We start from the raw sequence: 17147 nt of genomic DNA on the forward strand, positions 1-17147 counted from the left end.
TGAAAGGACCCAAATAAATAAAATCATGAATGAAAGAGGAGAGATCACAACCAACACCAAAGAAATACAATTATAAGAACATATTATAAGTAACTATATGCCAGCAAATTTGACAATCTGAAAGAAATGGATGCATTCCTAGAGCTGTATAAACAACCAAAACTGAACCAGGAAGAAATAGAAAACCTGAACAGACCCATAACCAGTAAGGAGATTGAAGCAGTCATCAAAAATCTCCCAACAAACAAGATCCCAGGGCCAGAATTCCCAGGGGCATTCTACCAAACATTTAAAGAAGAATCAATACCTATTCTTCTGAAACTGTTCCAAAAAATAGAAATGGAAGGAAAACTTCCAAACTCATTTTATGAGGCCAGCTTTACCTTCATCCCCAAACCAGACAAAGACCCCATCAATAAAGAGAATTATAGACCAATATCCTTGATGAACACAGATGTGAAAATTCTCACCAAAATACTAGCCAATAGGATCCAACAGTACATTAAAAAGATTATTCACCACAGGGGCGCCTGGGTGGCTCAGTGGGTTAAAGCCGCTGCCTTCGGCTCGGGTCATGATCCCAGGATCCTGGGATCGAGCCCCACATCAGGCTCTCTGCTCAGCAGGGAGCCTGCTTCCCTTCCTCTCTCTCTCTGCCTGCCTCTCTGCCTACTTGTGATCTCTGTCTGTCAAATAAATAAATAAAATTAAAAAAAAAAAAAAGATTATTCACCACAACCAAATGGTATTTATTCCTGGGCTGCAAGGTTGGCTTAACGTCCACAAATCAATCAATGTGATACAATACATTAATAAAAGAAAGAACAAGAACCATATGATACTCTCAATAGTTGCTGAAAAAGCATTTGACAACATACAGCATCCTTTCTTGATCAAAACTCTTCAAAGTGTAGGGATGGAGGGTACATACCTCAATATCATCAAAACCATCTATGAAAAACCCACAGAGAATATAATTCTCAATGGAGAAAAACTGAGACCTTTTCCACTAAGGTCAGGAACACGGCAGGGATGTCCGTTATCACCACTGCTATTCAACATAGTACTAGAAGTCCTAGCCTCAGCAATCAGACAGCAAAAAGAAATTAAAGGCATCCAAATCGGCAAAGAAAAAGTCAAACCAGCATTCTTCGCAGATGATATGACACTACATGTGGAAAACCCAAAAGACTCCACCCCGAATCTGCTAGAACTTGTACCAGAATTCAGTAAGGTGTCAGGATATAAAATCAATGCACAGAAATCAGTTGCATTTCTGTACACCAACAGCAAGACAGTAGACAGAGAAATTAAGGAGTCAGTCCCATTTACAATTGTACCCAAAACCATAAGATACCTAGGAATAAACCTAACCAAAGAGGTAAAGAATCTGTACTCAGAAAACTATAAAGTACCCATGAAAGAAATTGAGGAAGACACAAAGAAATGGAAAAATGTTTCATGCTCATGGATTGGAAGAACAAATATTGTGAAAATATCTATGCTCCTAAAGTAATCTACACGTTTAATGCAATCCTTATCAAAATACCATCAATTTTTTTCAAAGAAATGGAACAAATAATCCTAAAATTTATATGGAACCAGAAAAGACCTTGAATAGCCAGAGGAATGTTGAAAAAGAAAGCCAAAGTTGGTGGCATCACAATTCCAGGCTTCGAGTTCTATTACAAAGCTGTCATCATCAAGACAGTATGGTACTGACACAAAAACAGACACATAGATCAATGGGACAGAATAGAAAACCCAGAAATAGACCCTCAACTCTACGGTCAACTAATCTTCCACAAAGCAGGAAAGAATGTCTGAAGGAAAAAAAGACAGTCTCTTCAACAAATGATGTTGGGAAAATTGGACAGCCACATGCAGAAAAATGAAACTGGACCATTTCCATATACCACACACGAAAATAGACTCAAAATGGATGAAGGACCTCAATGTGAGATAGGAATCCATCAAAATCCTTGAGGAGAACACAGGCAGCAACCTCTTCAACCTCATCCGCAGCAACTTCTTCCTAGAAACATCACCAAAGGCAAGGGAAGCAAGGGCCAAAATGAACTATTGGGACTTCATCAAGATCAAAAGCTTTTGCATAGCAAAGGAAGCAGTCAACAAAACCAAAAGACAACCGACTGAATGGGAATAGATATTTGCAAACGACATATCAGATAAAGGGCTAGTATCCAAAATCTATAACGAGCTTAGCAAACTCAACACCCAAGGAACAAATAATCCAATTAAGAAATGGGCGGAGGACATGAACAGACATTTCTGCAAAGAAGACATCCAGATGGCCAACAGACACATGAAAAAGTGCTCCACATCACTCGGCATCAGGGAAATACAAATCAAAACCACAATGAGATACCACCTCACACCAGTCAGAATGGCTAAAATTAACAAGTCAGGAAAGGACAGATGCTGGTGAGGATGCGGAGAAAGGAGAACCCTCCTGCATTGTTGGTGGGAATGCAAGCTGGTGCAGCCACTCTGGAAAACAGCATGGAGGTTCCTCAAAAAGTTGAAAATAGAGCTACCCTATGACCCAGCAATTGCACTACTGGGTATTTACCCTAAAGATACAAATGTAGTGATCTGAAGAGGGACGTGCACCCGAGTGTTTATAGCAGCAATGTCCACAATAGCCAAACTATGGAAAGAACCTAGATGTCCATCAACAGATGAATGGATAAAGAAGAGGTGGTATGGATATACAATGGAATACTACGCAGACTTCAAAAGAAATGAAATCTTGCCATTTGCAACAACGTGGATGGAACTAGAGGGTATTATGCTGAGTGAAATAAGTCAACCAGAGAAAGGTAATTATCATATGATTTCCCAGATATGAAGAATTTGAGAGGCAGCGTGGGGCATTTTGGGGGTAGGGTAGGAAAAAATGAGACAAGATGGGATTGGGAGGGAGACAAACCGTAAGAGACTCTTAATCTCACAAAACAAACTGAGGGTTGCTGGGGGAGGGCGATAGGGAGCGGGTGGTTGGTTTTTGGACATTGTGGAGGGTTTTTGCTATGGTTAGTGCTGTGAAGTGTGTAAACCTGGTGATTCACAGACCTGTACCCCTGGGGCTAATAATACATTATATGTTTATAAAAAATAAAAAAATTTAAAAAAAGAATTAAGGGGAGAAATGAACTTGCCATTCTGTCAAGAATAATTGTTCTAGCCATTCAGTTGTTTGTTTATTTTTTTTTTTTTTGAGATTTTACATATTTATTTGAGAGAGAAGAGAAATAGGAGTAAAGGGCAGAGAGAGAGGGAGAAGCTGACTCCCCACTGTGCAGGAAGCCTGACACCTGGTTTGATCCTAGGACCTCAAGGCAGACAGTTAGGTTTTTTGTTGTTGTTGTTGTTTTTAAGACTTTATTTTTTAGAGCAGTTTTAGTTCACAGCAAAACTAAACAAAAAGTCCAAAGATTTCCCATACACCCTACGTCGGCTCCTCCCATGACCCACTCCTCCACTGGAGTGATACATTTGTTACAATTACTGAACCTCTATTGAGACATCATTATCATTCAGAGTCAGTAGTTTACATTAATGTTCCCTTTTGGTGTTGTATGCTCTGAGAGTTTGGATAACCGTTAGGTTTTACTTTATTCATTCATTCATGTGTTTAACAAGTGTTTATTGCTGTGTACAAGGTAGTTTTAGATGCAGTGGGAAGTTGGAAGAAGAGTACAATGTCAATCATGTCCTTAAGAACTTACCTTGTCAATGGTGTTAAGGGTGTGAATCTAAATTACTTTTAGTTGGAACAGTAACATCCAAGGAAAGAAGAATAACATAATTCTTATGTTTTTGCCACATGTTAACTCATGAACAGATTGAGGAGTTGACCAGCAACCTGCCGCAGCTGCAGTCTTTGTCAGGAAGCACATCCTCTGTGGACAGCATGGTTAGTGCTGAGACCGCCAGCCCACCAAGTAAACGGAAAGTGGCCACCAAGATCCAAGGAAATGCCAAGAAGGCTCTCTTAAAGTGGGTTCAGTACACAGTAGCCAAGTAAGTACCAAGAATTTGTTTAAATTTGAAACCCTTGAATAATTTGAGTTACCAATTTATTACTGAGTGCACCTGCCAATGTTGCAAAATTTGAACAGACATTTGAATGAACGGTGTTGCTTCGGGCTGTTCTGTTCTTTCCTTGAATTAAAATATAAACAGAGATCATCACTAATACTCTTAGAAAATGCTGTAATCGACCTACTTCCTTCATTATTCATTGATTGGGCCCAATTAAGTTTTTTTAAACACACACTTGGATTGGTAATCTGTGGAGTAATTCTGTTTAGGTCATTGTTTGGACTTCCTGCTTTTATTAAATAATCTTTAGACAAAAAATTAGAGATTTAAATGTGATTATCTCTTCATAATACTATTGAGTTCTATTTAATAATAATGTGAACTAAGGTGCACATTTTGAAGTAATTCTATTTGCTTTTGTTTCCCAAAACTTTCTAGAAATTTTATTTTAAAATTCTTTTTCCTTGGGTCTCCTCTTTTATTGGGAATATAGATTCCTTTGTCAACTTCAGTTTTATATACTGTGGATTTGATTTTGGGCATATTAAATTTATGTGTGTGTACATTCAGTGATAATCTAGATAGAAAATTACTACTCTCAGTGAATATCTTTTCATAGCAATTTCAATAGCATTTTCAGTTGAGCATACCATTGTTTTGTGGTCAGATGTGGTCAGTGATAAGATCTCTTCACAAAGAAGTTGTGCTTTTGTGTGACTTCCGGGATGACATGTCAAGTTAACTCACTTTCTGTTTTGTTTTTGCATGCCTAAATCTAATCTGAATCTTATTCCCTACTTCTGGAAAATAGTTTTAAACACGTACTTATCATTATAAAATATTGAAGCACTAAATGTAGGGAGTTCTATTTTTAAAGTGTTTGAAGAGCAAAAGTAAAGAGAAAAACTAAACATAGAGAAGTTGTAATTAGTGTTACTATTTTACATCATTTTGTTTAACTTTTAAAGTGTCTTGGTGGTTTTCTAATTTGGGATATATTTTTATGATTCAACTTGTATTCAGAAATATTTCTGAAAGCAAAGCTTTGTGGCTTTTTAGAATCTGTAGTAGAAATGAAATGTTAAAAGCCTGACCACATTGCTGGTACACTGTTTGCATTCCATCCACAGTGGCAATTACTAATCTCTTCTGCAGCTTAATTGGGCAGAAAGAAGAAATGTGCTAGGTAGGAAGAGACAGGTAACCACATGCTGCAACATTTGTCATGATGTTATTCAATAAAATTTTGTAATAATATCAATGGATACTCTCTTTCCCATTGTGCCACAAAGCATTAAATTAACCCAAAATAAATTGGTTTCCACTTAATATTATAGTAGCTTAAAGTAAACTCAAATTTAATGCTGTTGGAGTTTTTTGCATTGGTTTTGTTTTATATATGGTGTGTTAGCTTTCAAAGATGTGCAGGGCTCTAATGGTACCTAAAAGTCATTCCTGTAACTTGTATATTTGTAACATCAGTGGAAGTTGTATTTTGCTTATCTGTATAAATGTCCAGATTTATGGATCTAGAGCTTTTCCATCATCAGCTTATGAGTGAGATCCATTTATTTTATAGCTGCATCAAGTGAGGAGATTTGGGGAGCTGACTCTCTAAAATAAAAATTCTGTGATGAGCACGTGATTCCATTATACCTGCCAAATTGTTGATAATTTTTCTAAAACCTGTTTTTTTAAAAAAATACTATCCCACTGTGTACTCTTCAAGCAACTTTTTACCTGACATGGATAATAGTCTTCAGAATCTGTACTCATTTCAGTTTATGACATGTTTTTTAAATTATAATCTGTGAGAATCTGTGGTCTGAATATTCATCAGCCTCACAATCCTGACCATGATAAGAAAGGACAAAAACATCCAGTAAACACCAAACATATTGTCAGAATGTATTCACTGTTTTCATGTAAAATTTCAGATTACATGAGAAATAAATAAGACCTGTCTCAGTAATGCGACATAATAAAGCCTTCTCTGTTTTTTTAACCAATTTTCTGTCCTATCACTATTACTCTCAGACATGAAAGCAGTCAATTGTAGCATATCTTATATTTGCATACTTTATTTTGAGATGTCTAGGAAGAACAACTGTATTTTAAGACAAAAATTAATAAGATAACAAGACAAATGAAAACATGTATATCCAGGTCCATTCAAAATAACTTGAAGTAAATACATATTAGAGATCACATCTGCCTGTAAACTGGGTATACTTCATCACTTCTTTAAGTGATGTGTCCAAGTTTCTTTAAGTTAATGTATTGTTTTTTTAAGTGACATATCTAAGTTTTCCTAGATTTCATATCTCAGATTCTCAAATGAGGGGTTTGGACTAAAACTAAAACTTTTAAGGAATATCACCTATTGCTTTGATATAATATGAAAGATAATAGGTGTGTATGTGTGTGTCTGTGTATGTTCAACAAATATAGAAAAAGATGTAATGAAACTTGAAAAATTATTCCAACATAGTAATATTTTGGGAAATATTTTAGATATTTATTGTTGAAATTATCTGAAACAATAAACAAGTTGGGGAAAATCAGAAAATATCTAATACGTGATGAATATTTGCTAGTTAATTGTTTGGCTATTTTCACCCGCCTTATTGCATTAAAAAATAATTTGAGGTATCTGTGAATATGAAAACATTTTCAAATGAGGAAACGTGAGCAAAAGGAAAATGTAAGTGGAAAAATAAGATGAAGCCGGGGTAAATGTACAAAGCAAAGAATTGACAGGAGCACACTGAACTGTCCCATCTGTGTGGGTTTTGCCTGTGTGTCAGACACTGGCTGAAGATTTTACATGCATACTACCAGAGACAGAAACTCGCAAAGAACTAAGAGCAGATACAGGATTACTTTATAATTACTGGTATTTTACAAAATTGTTTTGAAAATATGTATTTATGAAGGCAGTGATGAGATCCAGTGATGCTATTTTCAGCACAAGCTGTTTAATCCAAGCTGAATGTACGTTGTTAGAAGAGGATTTAAATTGACTCTTAAGTTTGCAGAGATAAAATTTAAGGGCACTTACCAACTTTGTATATTAGTCAACGTATCAGTCAAATATACCTTATAGTCCCTGGGAATCTTGAGAATATAGTAAAAAAGAGAGTTTGGTGATATTAAGTCTGCTTCATTTACAAAGAATGATAATGGGACTATTTTTTTTTAAGGGAACTACCAAGATATTCATCCATTGAATGTCACCTAATTCATCACCCTCAAAGGCTCTATACTTAACCAAGGGATGCTGTTCAAAGACATTTTTGCAATCTCCTTTTTGGAGCTGCCTTTATATATAGTTGATAAGTTACGTCAAATATATATACGCCTTTATATATAGTTGATAAGTTAAGTCAAATAATTGTGAGCTTGTATCACTTTTATTTTTAACAACAAAGTATTACTACCAATTTGAATGAATTCTTAATTATCATAACTGGCTTTGAATTAATCACATCCACCACAAAAGAGCAGAGATTTGCCACCAAGGCCTTGCTCTCAAGGCAATTCCAAAAACAGAGTTTAAAAAACAATTTGATCAGTAGGGTAAATGGAAACTTGTCTGAACTTATGTGACTTGTGGGTTCCTGTGTGACTGGTTTAGAGATATGATCACATGCATTTGCATTTGTTCATTCTAAAGCATTTGATAAAATTCATCCATATAATCTTAGTAGTTAATACCTGTGCACGTAGAACACATTGTTTTTTTTATCATTGTCATTAGAAATGTGCTAGACACTTCTTCAGAAATATACAGTGATGAAATACCATCAGTTTTGATGTTTTTAGAATTTCCTTTTTTATTTTTCCAGATATGTTTTCTCTATATTAGTTTCCTTTAAAAATGTGCTTTACATTGAATATCTCAATGACTGAAAAGTCTGATATAGAAAACTCAAGTATGGAACCAAAACTTCTCCCGCTTCTCTTGTTACCCTCCAAAACTTTTGTTTTGCCTAATTTTTTTTCAAGCAGCTACCTACTATGACTAACTTCGGTCATTTCTGAGGATTAGATTTTGCATTAGTCCTTGAGGACAGTACACATTATCTCTTCAGAATGTGACATTATTGTAATTTTTTATCACACTAAGGCAGACAGGAATCGAAGTAAAAGACTTTGGGCGGAGCTGGAGGAGTGGGGTTGCCTTTCATTCTATCATCCACGCCATTCGACCGGAATTAGTGGACTTGGAGAGAGTGAAAGGGAGACCTAACCGGGAAAACCTGGCGGAGGCTTTCACTGTTGCTGAAACAGAACTAGGAATCCCGAGACTGCTGGATCCTGAAGGTAAGAAGAGTCATTGCTGGTTCTTGCACACACACTTCGAATCAGTAATTTTCTGTCTTAAAGTCAGAAATCACAGATGATTTCCAAGACCTTATCAGACCTTATCCAGAAAACTGTAGGAAAGCAGGAAGAAGTAGTACCTTCCTGCACTGATTTTCTTTTGGAAAAAATATTTACTACTAGATATGGGAGCAAAATATAGTTCTGTTGCCCCAAACAGCATTTTGACATTGGTGGTGTCAGCCAGGTGAAGTGTAGGAACTCCATAGAGTAAGGGCAGCATGAAAGCTTTAGAAGTGTGCATGTTAGGGACGCCTGGGTGGCTCAGTTGGTTAAGCGGCTGCCTTCGGCTCAGGTCATGATCCCAAGGTCCTGGGATCGAGTCCCATGTCGGGCTCCTTGCTCCGCAGGGAGCCTGCTTCTCCCTCTACCACTCTGTCTGCCTGTGTTCTCTCTCTCTCTCTCTGACAAATAAATAAACAAAATCTTAAAAAAAAAAAAAAAAAAGTGTGCATGTTAGCGCGAGGAGGGATGTTCAGGGTGACAGAATCACTCTGTTTACATAACAAAGAATCTGGAAGAAGCAAGAGGTTATTAATAATCTAAGATCATATCTTTAAAATGTCAGTCATTAGGAACTTAGAAATGTTGATCACCATCCAGTGTTCCCGTGTCAGTTGGGAAAACCATACAAATAGTTGACTTCTCTTTTTCATTAGAATTGTCTGGCACCTTTTTGGTAAGATTGTGAATTTTAAGACGTTAAGGAGGGGTGCCTGGGTGGCTCAGTGGGTTAAAGCCTCTGCCTTCGGCTCAGGTCATGATCCCAGGGTCCTGGGATCAAGCCCCGCATCGGGCTCTCTGCTCAGCGGGGAGCCTGCTTCCTCCTCTCTCTGCCTGCTTCTTTGCCTACTTGTGATCTCTGTCTGTCAAATACATAAAATCTTAAAAAAAATTTTTTTAAGACATTATGGAAATGGATTAAGCTTTTCTAAGCCTGCAAAAGACAATTTTGATGCCTTTAATAAACTTTAGTAAATGGAATAAATTGTTTCTTATATTGAAATAAAAGGATTAAAAGTGAATTTTCCAGGGGCATCTGGGTGGCTCAGTTAAACATCCAACACTTGATTTTTGCCGAGATCTGATCTCAGGGTCCTGGGATTGAACCCTGCTTCTCACTCTGTTCTCAGCTGGGAGTCTGCTTCTTTCCCTCTCCCTCTCTGTCCCTCTACCCCTTCACTGCCTGCTCTCGCTCTCTCTCTCGCTCTCAAATAAATAAATCATTTTTAAAAAGTGAATTATCCAGGGGCACCTGGGTGGCTCATTTGGTTAAGTGACTGCCTTCAGCTCAGGTCATGATCCTGGAGTCCTGGGATCGAGTCCCACATCGGGTTCCTGGCTCCACAGGGAGTCTGCTTCTCCCTCTGACTTTCTCCTCACTCATGCTCTCTCTCACTGTCTCTCTCTCTCAAATAAATAAATAATATATTTTTTTTAAAAAGTGAATTATCCAAATGTCACAAACAACTTCTTATTTGGGTTGACAGTTATGGATATTTCTGTTAATGGATGAGCAGGAGTAAATACAGAGGTGCCTGGGTGGCTCAGTTAGTTAAGCGTCTAACTCTTGATTTCAGCTTAGGTCATGATCTCAGGGTCATGAGATCAAGCCCCAGATCAGGCTCCATGCTGTGTGTGGAACCTGGTTAAGATTTTCTCTCTCTCTCTTTCCCTCTACCCCTCCCCTCCAATTAAAAAAAAAAAAAAAAAAGCAAAGTAAATACAATGAAAGCAAGTTCTTTTCAAAGATGAGATTTCACGATGAGCATGTCTGACTCTAAAAGAGTGTCTAAATGGAGACAGTTGTACCTCCAGGAGTAGGTTATAAATGCCTACAAACCCCTGGTTGACTTCCCCTGAGATGAGAGCAGCACCGAGATCCCTTGCCACTTCAAGATCCTGCTGGGGACTCCCCAGATTCACTAGGATAGCCAAGGTCTTTCTAGCTTATTTCTGTGGACACACACAGACACATACACACATCAATAGTGTTTAGCTCAAGGAGAAAGCCATATGCACAACCCAGCCCTCAATTTTCTTGAGTAGGATGACAGGAGGGTATAAATGATTCTTTCATATCCACTAGACTAATGAAGCTTAATGTTCCCTTTGATGATAGAACTGAGGTTGCCCAGATACAAGGCTAGCCCAGATATAAGGTGATCTTTTGTTTTCCTCATACGAAGTCCCCCCTCAAAAAGTTATTGATCTTAAACTTTTTTAATTTAAAAAATTAAACATAAAAAATTAATTTTATTTTTTAAAAAATTTTTAAAGATTTTTATTTATTTATTTGTCAGAGAGAGAGAGAGAGAGAGAGCGAGCACAAGCACACAAGCAGGCAGAGGCAGAGAAACAGGCTTCCGCTGAGCAGAGGGCCTGATGTGGGACTCGATCCCAGGACCCTGAGATCATGACCTGAGCTGAAGGCAGTGGCTTAACCAACTGAGCCACCCAGGCAGGCATCCCAAATTAATTAATTTTAAAAAAGAAATTTTAAAAAGGTTATTTAGCTAACCAGGATGTATAAACTTTGAGGAATACGGATTAAATAGATCAATATCTATTACAACAATTAGTTTATGATTTAGTGACACATATGTTTAAATGCTGAATGACTGTATTAAATCATGTATTAAGTGTTTTTTTCCACATTCATATCTCACGAAAGTTTTACTTGTTCTTCACATGCGTCTTCCACATCGTGATCTTGTCATTTCTACAACCTCCTCTGAGACATCCAGTGCTTTCAGAATGCATGACCATGGTTTCCTTTGAAGTCTTTTGAGCTGTAGCACTTTTTCAATCCTGCCTTGATAGTCCATAGAAATGATGTCTCAAATCACAAGGCACGTTTCAAAATATTAGAGTAGTTTATATTTTGGTTTCCATGGCTTTTGTTTGTTTTGTTAGATATTTGTAAACTCCAAGTGTAGTCACCTTTTCATTGCCTTTAAAAGGGATAATTAAAAGGTGATTTAAAACATTCAACATGTTGAATCATATTGCAGTCTTAGCCCCTCTCATTCTATAATGATGAGTAAACCTCTAATTAAAAATATCTTTTCAGGCTCTGTGTTTTCCCTCAGAGTACTTCACTGTTCAAACTGTAGTAATTTAGAGAATATGCACAAGGGAGAGGTTATCCAAAGAACTGAGCATAAGGCATCTCCCTCTTTTCTAAAATAAAACTTGTGGAGGCAAGAGGAAGCTTATCTATATTTGTCCAGATACAGTATACAGGCTTTATGGGCATGGCATTTGGTGCCACACCTGTAACATTCTTTTTACTACCTGCTCACCCCAGTTCTGAAATTTACATAGTATTTGTATTTTATTAATGACACAGAATATCTGAATTACCATATCGTGTCTCAAATTTCTGGTGAATTATCATTGAAATTATTTATTTATTTATTTATTTATTAAAGATTTTATTTATTTATTTGACAGACAGAGATCACAAGTAGGCAGAGAGGCAGGCAGAGAGAGGGGAGGAAGCAGGTTCCCCGCTGAGCAGAGAGCCAGATGTGGGGTTCAATCCCAGGACCCTGACATCATGACCTGAGCCGAAGGCAGAGGCTTCAACCCACGGAGCCACCCAGGCACCCCCATTGAAAGTATTTAAATGAAACATGTATTACTTTCCCAAAGGCTAGTAATTAAAATGTGTCATCTTTCTGCATCATAACATTCCTATCATGTATCATCCAAACTAAATTGGTTTGCCCTCCCTTACCATCTCAAAATATTAATTTTATTTTTCTTTTGCATTGGTATACTAGCTCGATTCCAAAGTGTGTGTTATTAAAATGTAAAGAAGGCTAATTAACCTATTCATATTTGGTTTTGGTTGTTCCAGATGTTGATGTGGATAAACCAGATGAGAAGTCTATTATGACATATGTGGCCCAATTTCTGAAACATTACCCCGACATCCACAATACTGGCACTGATGGGCAAGAGAATGATGTAAGTATTTTTTTCTTCAAGCACTGATAGCACACTCAGTGATAGTGACATAGATGTTAAAGCATGGTGCTTTCTAAAAATTAAATTTGAATGCATTATTTTATTTATTTATTTATTTATTTTATTTTATTTTGGAATGTATTTCAAAAAGTAAGGATGAGGTATTACCAACTGGGGAGGAGATTACAGGGAAATATTTTTCTGATGTATATGTTGGATATGTGAGAGAAAGCATTATTAATGGTAAATGCTGGACGTATAACACTGATGAATTAAAAGTGAGAAAGGTAGACAGTTGGGAGATTCATTTAGTAATCTGAGGATTGAAGTAATTTTATATTCATCATGTCATTTGTGCCTGTGGAGCTTGAGATCCCATATTCTGTTCAATCTGAGAAAATCTGATTTTGACTTTCAGATTTATTATATAAGTCACTACTCACAACAGACATACAGAAGTAAGGCAGACGTGTAAAAATCCTAATTATCCACTGTGATTAGATTTTTTCCAACCTCTCAGTATTTTAAATAACATATTTTTATACTACTCCAATGACATATTCATTGTCATAAAAAAGAAAAAGTGAAAAAAAGGAAAAAGAAAATGATCTGTAATTAGATTTCTTCTAGAGAGACCCTATCTTAGAAAAAAGTTAATATGTTGGTGTAAGTTTCCAACATTTTTCTCTATGTATATAGAGATGTATAATATTTTAACAGAAATGGAATTATAGTACACCTACAATTTCGTCATTTTTTTCTGTTAACATAAAAAACTCTTCCTATGCCATTCTCTCCAGTACATCATATAGTATACAATAATTTATTCAGTCTTACTTGTTGAAAATTTCTGAATTTTTGCCATTATAAAAAATGCTTCTATGAACAATTTTATAATAAAACACTCTTTTACTATTCTGTCTTAAAAGTGGAATCTCTAGGCTAAAGTGCATATAGATTTTTAATGCTTTTTGAATTTTTTTTCAAATTTTCCTGTAGAAAGTTTGTCCCATTTTACAGTCCAGCCAGCACATTAGAATGCCTATTTTCACAGTTTTTAACAATGGATATTACCATTCTTCTAATTTTTAAGTATTATTATTATTTTTTCATTATAAGGAGGTGGATTTACTACTGAATTTAAAATTAATTACAAGGCAAAATGACATCAGGGAAAGAAAGAAATGGAATTTTCAAGCTATGTTAAAAAAAATATCTGTCTGACTTCACTGCTCAGGTCTCTAACTAGAGTTTTTAAAGCAGTTTGAGATTATAATGAAGAGAAACACACCCGCCCACACACACACAAAACCCTGAAAAACTTAACTTGGCTTCCAAACAAGACTTAGAAACAGGTCTACGAAAGGAAAAAGCCAAGGGTTCATAACCCCAGATTTTCAAATAGGCAAAGGTATTGCACTAATAGAAATCTGTGACTTCATAGAAACTAAGCAAAACTGGTGTTTCCTAGTTTGCTTGGATGATGTTAATTTGGCATTTGATAGAACCATGTTTATTTTTTTTTAACTATCATTCAGGAAACCTGTTTTGTTCCTTGACAAGAATCAGGTGCAAACGTTGACCACCCGAGTAACTTCTCCGTAGTCAGCAAAGCAAATGTTTCTAAGAAGCATCACAGGAGGCAAAAGCAGACTTTCTATACAAATCCTAGCATAGAGTGATGCAGGTGCTTTGGTGTCACTCGGGGCTTTCTGGGTTTTGAGAATTTAATCCGGTGTGGATACTGCTGTGTGAATAAGAAACTCTATTAGAAAGCATATTAGACTTACCCCACACAGCCTAGACAAAGTCAGCTTTCCATGTGATTTTCATATCTAAGTCCTTTTGTTTCCCAGTTGGGTTTATTTCTGATCAAACTTCTGCGTTTGTACTGTTTTAATTTCTCTGACATTAATCGTCTCCCCAGATGAGTAAACTCTGTGACTGGCAGTGTCTGAGAAACAAAAGGAGGTGCTTTTGTTAATGTTCATGAGCAAGAATCAAATGCCAAAACTCCTCAGGATTTGAAAGACACACATTCCTGGCATAAGCTTGTTAATATGCTTTACTAAAGAGGCTTTATTATGAAGGGATTAATTTCATTATCTAGAAAATAAATTCTGATTATTCCTTTAAAACGTTCCCTCTATCCCTTCCTGAAAAAAGAGTACATATAATTTCTTCAGGGTTATTTCAAAAATTAATTTTAAGAAAACATAAGCTTTGCCCCTTTTTGTGTGGCATTTATAACATAGGGCATATGCATCTAAAAATGAATATTTTCAATAAGAAAAAAGGAATTTTATGTATTTTATATACTTTTCATTTGCTTAATGCAGCTAAATGGCCATCTAATTTTATCTAGTGAAAATTTTTAAGATCTTATAGACTACACCCCTTAGGGCTATTGATGCCATCATTTCAAAATACTTAATATTTGTCTAATCAAGTCTCAGGGAATAGTTCTTTTAATTCACTTTTTAAAAAGCTAGGCAACAATGTGTCTCCTAGGCTTCCATTTTTGGTGAGTTTGATTGCTGTGTCCTCATTATGAGTATTTAAATTGGATACTTTGTAGATAAAATTTTTAAATCTGATTTTCCTATTGGAAATAGACATTGCTATGCCTTTCTTACTCCAACTGATAAAACTGATCAACTTTTTCCCTAAAGGTGTTCTAGCACTCAATCATAAATAAATAAAATATACACATTAGTTCATCTCTCTGAGCTATTCAACTTTGTTATTTATTCACTCATTCCTTCTCCTGCAACAAATACTGCTGACTGCTCTCAGCACTGCACCATCTTGATTGGTATAGGGGTAAGAGATGCATATTAGGAGTATATTTAAGAGAAAAGAACCTCCTCTCTACATAGTTCACCATTTAAAATGGTTACTATTTCAATCTATAAATATTTGTGAAATGTAAATATTGCCAAAAATTAAAACAAAACATCAAATGCTAGAGTATTACATTGCCTTATTGGATTTGCACATTTTGATGCTTTCAAAAGTTCCAAAAAGCTCTTAAAGTTACCATACCCGTAAAATTACCATCTATTTAGTTATGGACAGTTGTCTCTCCATTGTTTTTTTTTTTTTTTCTTGTTTCCTGTATAACTTTTGTCCCTGATTTATATTATTTTTCTATATATTATCTTTTCATATTGTTAGGAAATACTTCCAGGTTTTCCATCTTTTGCAAATTCTATCCAAATTGTTAAGGTAAGATTTAAATAATCTTGAATCAGTGACCTCTTTCAAGCATCCTATGTTCCATAGCTTATTAGCCATTCCTTTGCATGTATTTTTCTTTATCTATACATTTCTTTTAATGTATTAATTCTGTCATTTCCTTTTCCTTTCTAATGGAATAAATAACATACGTGTTATTGAATGTTAGTTATAGTCTAAGCCACTCCCGTGGGCTAACCTTTAATTATAAGATAGCATCGATTAATTTCTTTTTAATAACACAATAGTACGAATAAAAGGAAAAATTTATAACTATGGTTTCTTTGTATGTGACAGTAGAAATAAAAAATAAAGCTAAAGATTTATTTTTATATGTTAAAATATTAAGCAGGAAATAGTTATTTGGAAAAAGGTAAGTATTCATCTAGCTTGTATTCTGAGTTTTATCACGTCTCCTGCTCAATATTTGGTCATATAGTTTATTTAGTAAAGTTCATGACATGTGGTAAGTGCTCAGTATACTTGTGAAATTAATGATTATGAGCTCTTTCCCAATTCCATGTTATCCTGTACTTTTTCCATCTTTCTTTATGTTCCATCTAGGCCTGAGGTTAATGGTCTCTCAACAGAGTAGGCTTTATGCCAACATTGGAATAACAATTAAAAGTAATTTTATATCAAATATTAAATTAATTTTTATTTCATGTTCCATGAATCATGAGTTGATGTACATGTAAACCTACTACAGAACATGTAAGGATGCCTGTGTGTATGTTTGCATGAAAAAGAGAGAAAGAGAAAAAAGTCATGAGAATATTGGCCATTTAGCTGCCCGGAGTTTAGGTGGTCTTCTGTAGGCAAATAGACCCCCAGGTCTTTGAATGCATATGAAAGTTAACAGTTGAAGAAAAGCCACAGACTAAATGCTCTCTGGGAATCTAAATATTGTTTGTACAGTATCTCCTCTTAAAAGGAGAATGTTGAGTGTGTAAATAGCTATATGCTTCTTACCTTATTGCAATTTGCCTAACACTGCCCCACCAGTGGAAAAGTCATTTACTAGATGAACTCTATTGAAGTTATTTTAAGAACATAATTCTTTCTCTCAGATGACTTTTGTGAAATAATTTCAATTGGTGAGAAACAGGTCCCTGGAGGCTCATAGTGAGGTCCCATGCTCACGTTGATGGTGTTTCCCCCACTTAGTGGTCACATTAGCTTCCGATACCTTGGAGGTAAACCAAGAGCATTTAGTTCCTCTGAGCGCCTAAGAATGTGTCATTTGTGCTTTTATGGGCATGATGGTCAACCAATGAAACTTTATCACATTTATCTGCTCATGCAGAGGAGCCATCTTAAAAAAAGCTAAAGCTTTGGAGTTTTGGGCTCCTGTTCCATTTCTTTCTCTACTTATCTATATTACCAATCATTTATTCTACCATTATATATTGAGTGAGACTGGACAGACAAAACTGAGAGAAGGCGTGCATCATGACAGCCCTGTGGGCCAGTCTCTGTGC

General features: G+C 35.9%; 1 protein-coding gene across 1 annotated transcript in view; it reads left to right on the forward strand.

The window, feature by feature from the left end:
• The window catches only part of LOC111158654 (nesprin-1-like), a 229526-nt gene that overhangs the window by 110648 nt on the left and 101731 nt on the right, over window positions 1-17147 (forward strand). Inside the window, exons 6-8 of the mRNA XM_022520845.1 lie at window positions 3869-4047; window positions 8198-8394; window positions 12320-12429. Coding sequence (XP_022376553.1) covers window positions 3869-4047; window positions 8198-8394; window positions 12320-12429 — 486 coding nt within the window. The remainder of the gene's footprint in view (window positions 1-3868; window positions 4048-8197; window positions 8395-12319; window positions 12430-17147) is intronic.

This window comes from Enhydra lutris, unplaced genomic scaffold, assembly GCF_002288905.1.
Source record: "Enhydra lutris kenyoni isolate GAN:26980312 unplaced genomic scaffold, ASM228890v2 scaffoldscaffold62, whole genome shotgun sequence".
NCBI classification, from domain to species: Eukaryota; Metazoa; Chordata; class Mammalia; order Carnivora; family Mustelidae; genus Enhydra; species Enhydra lutris.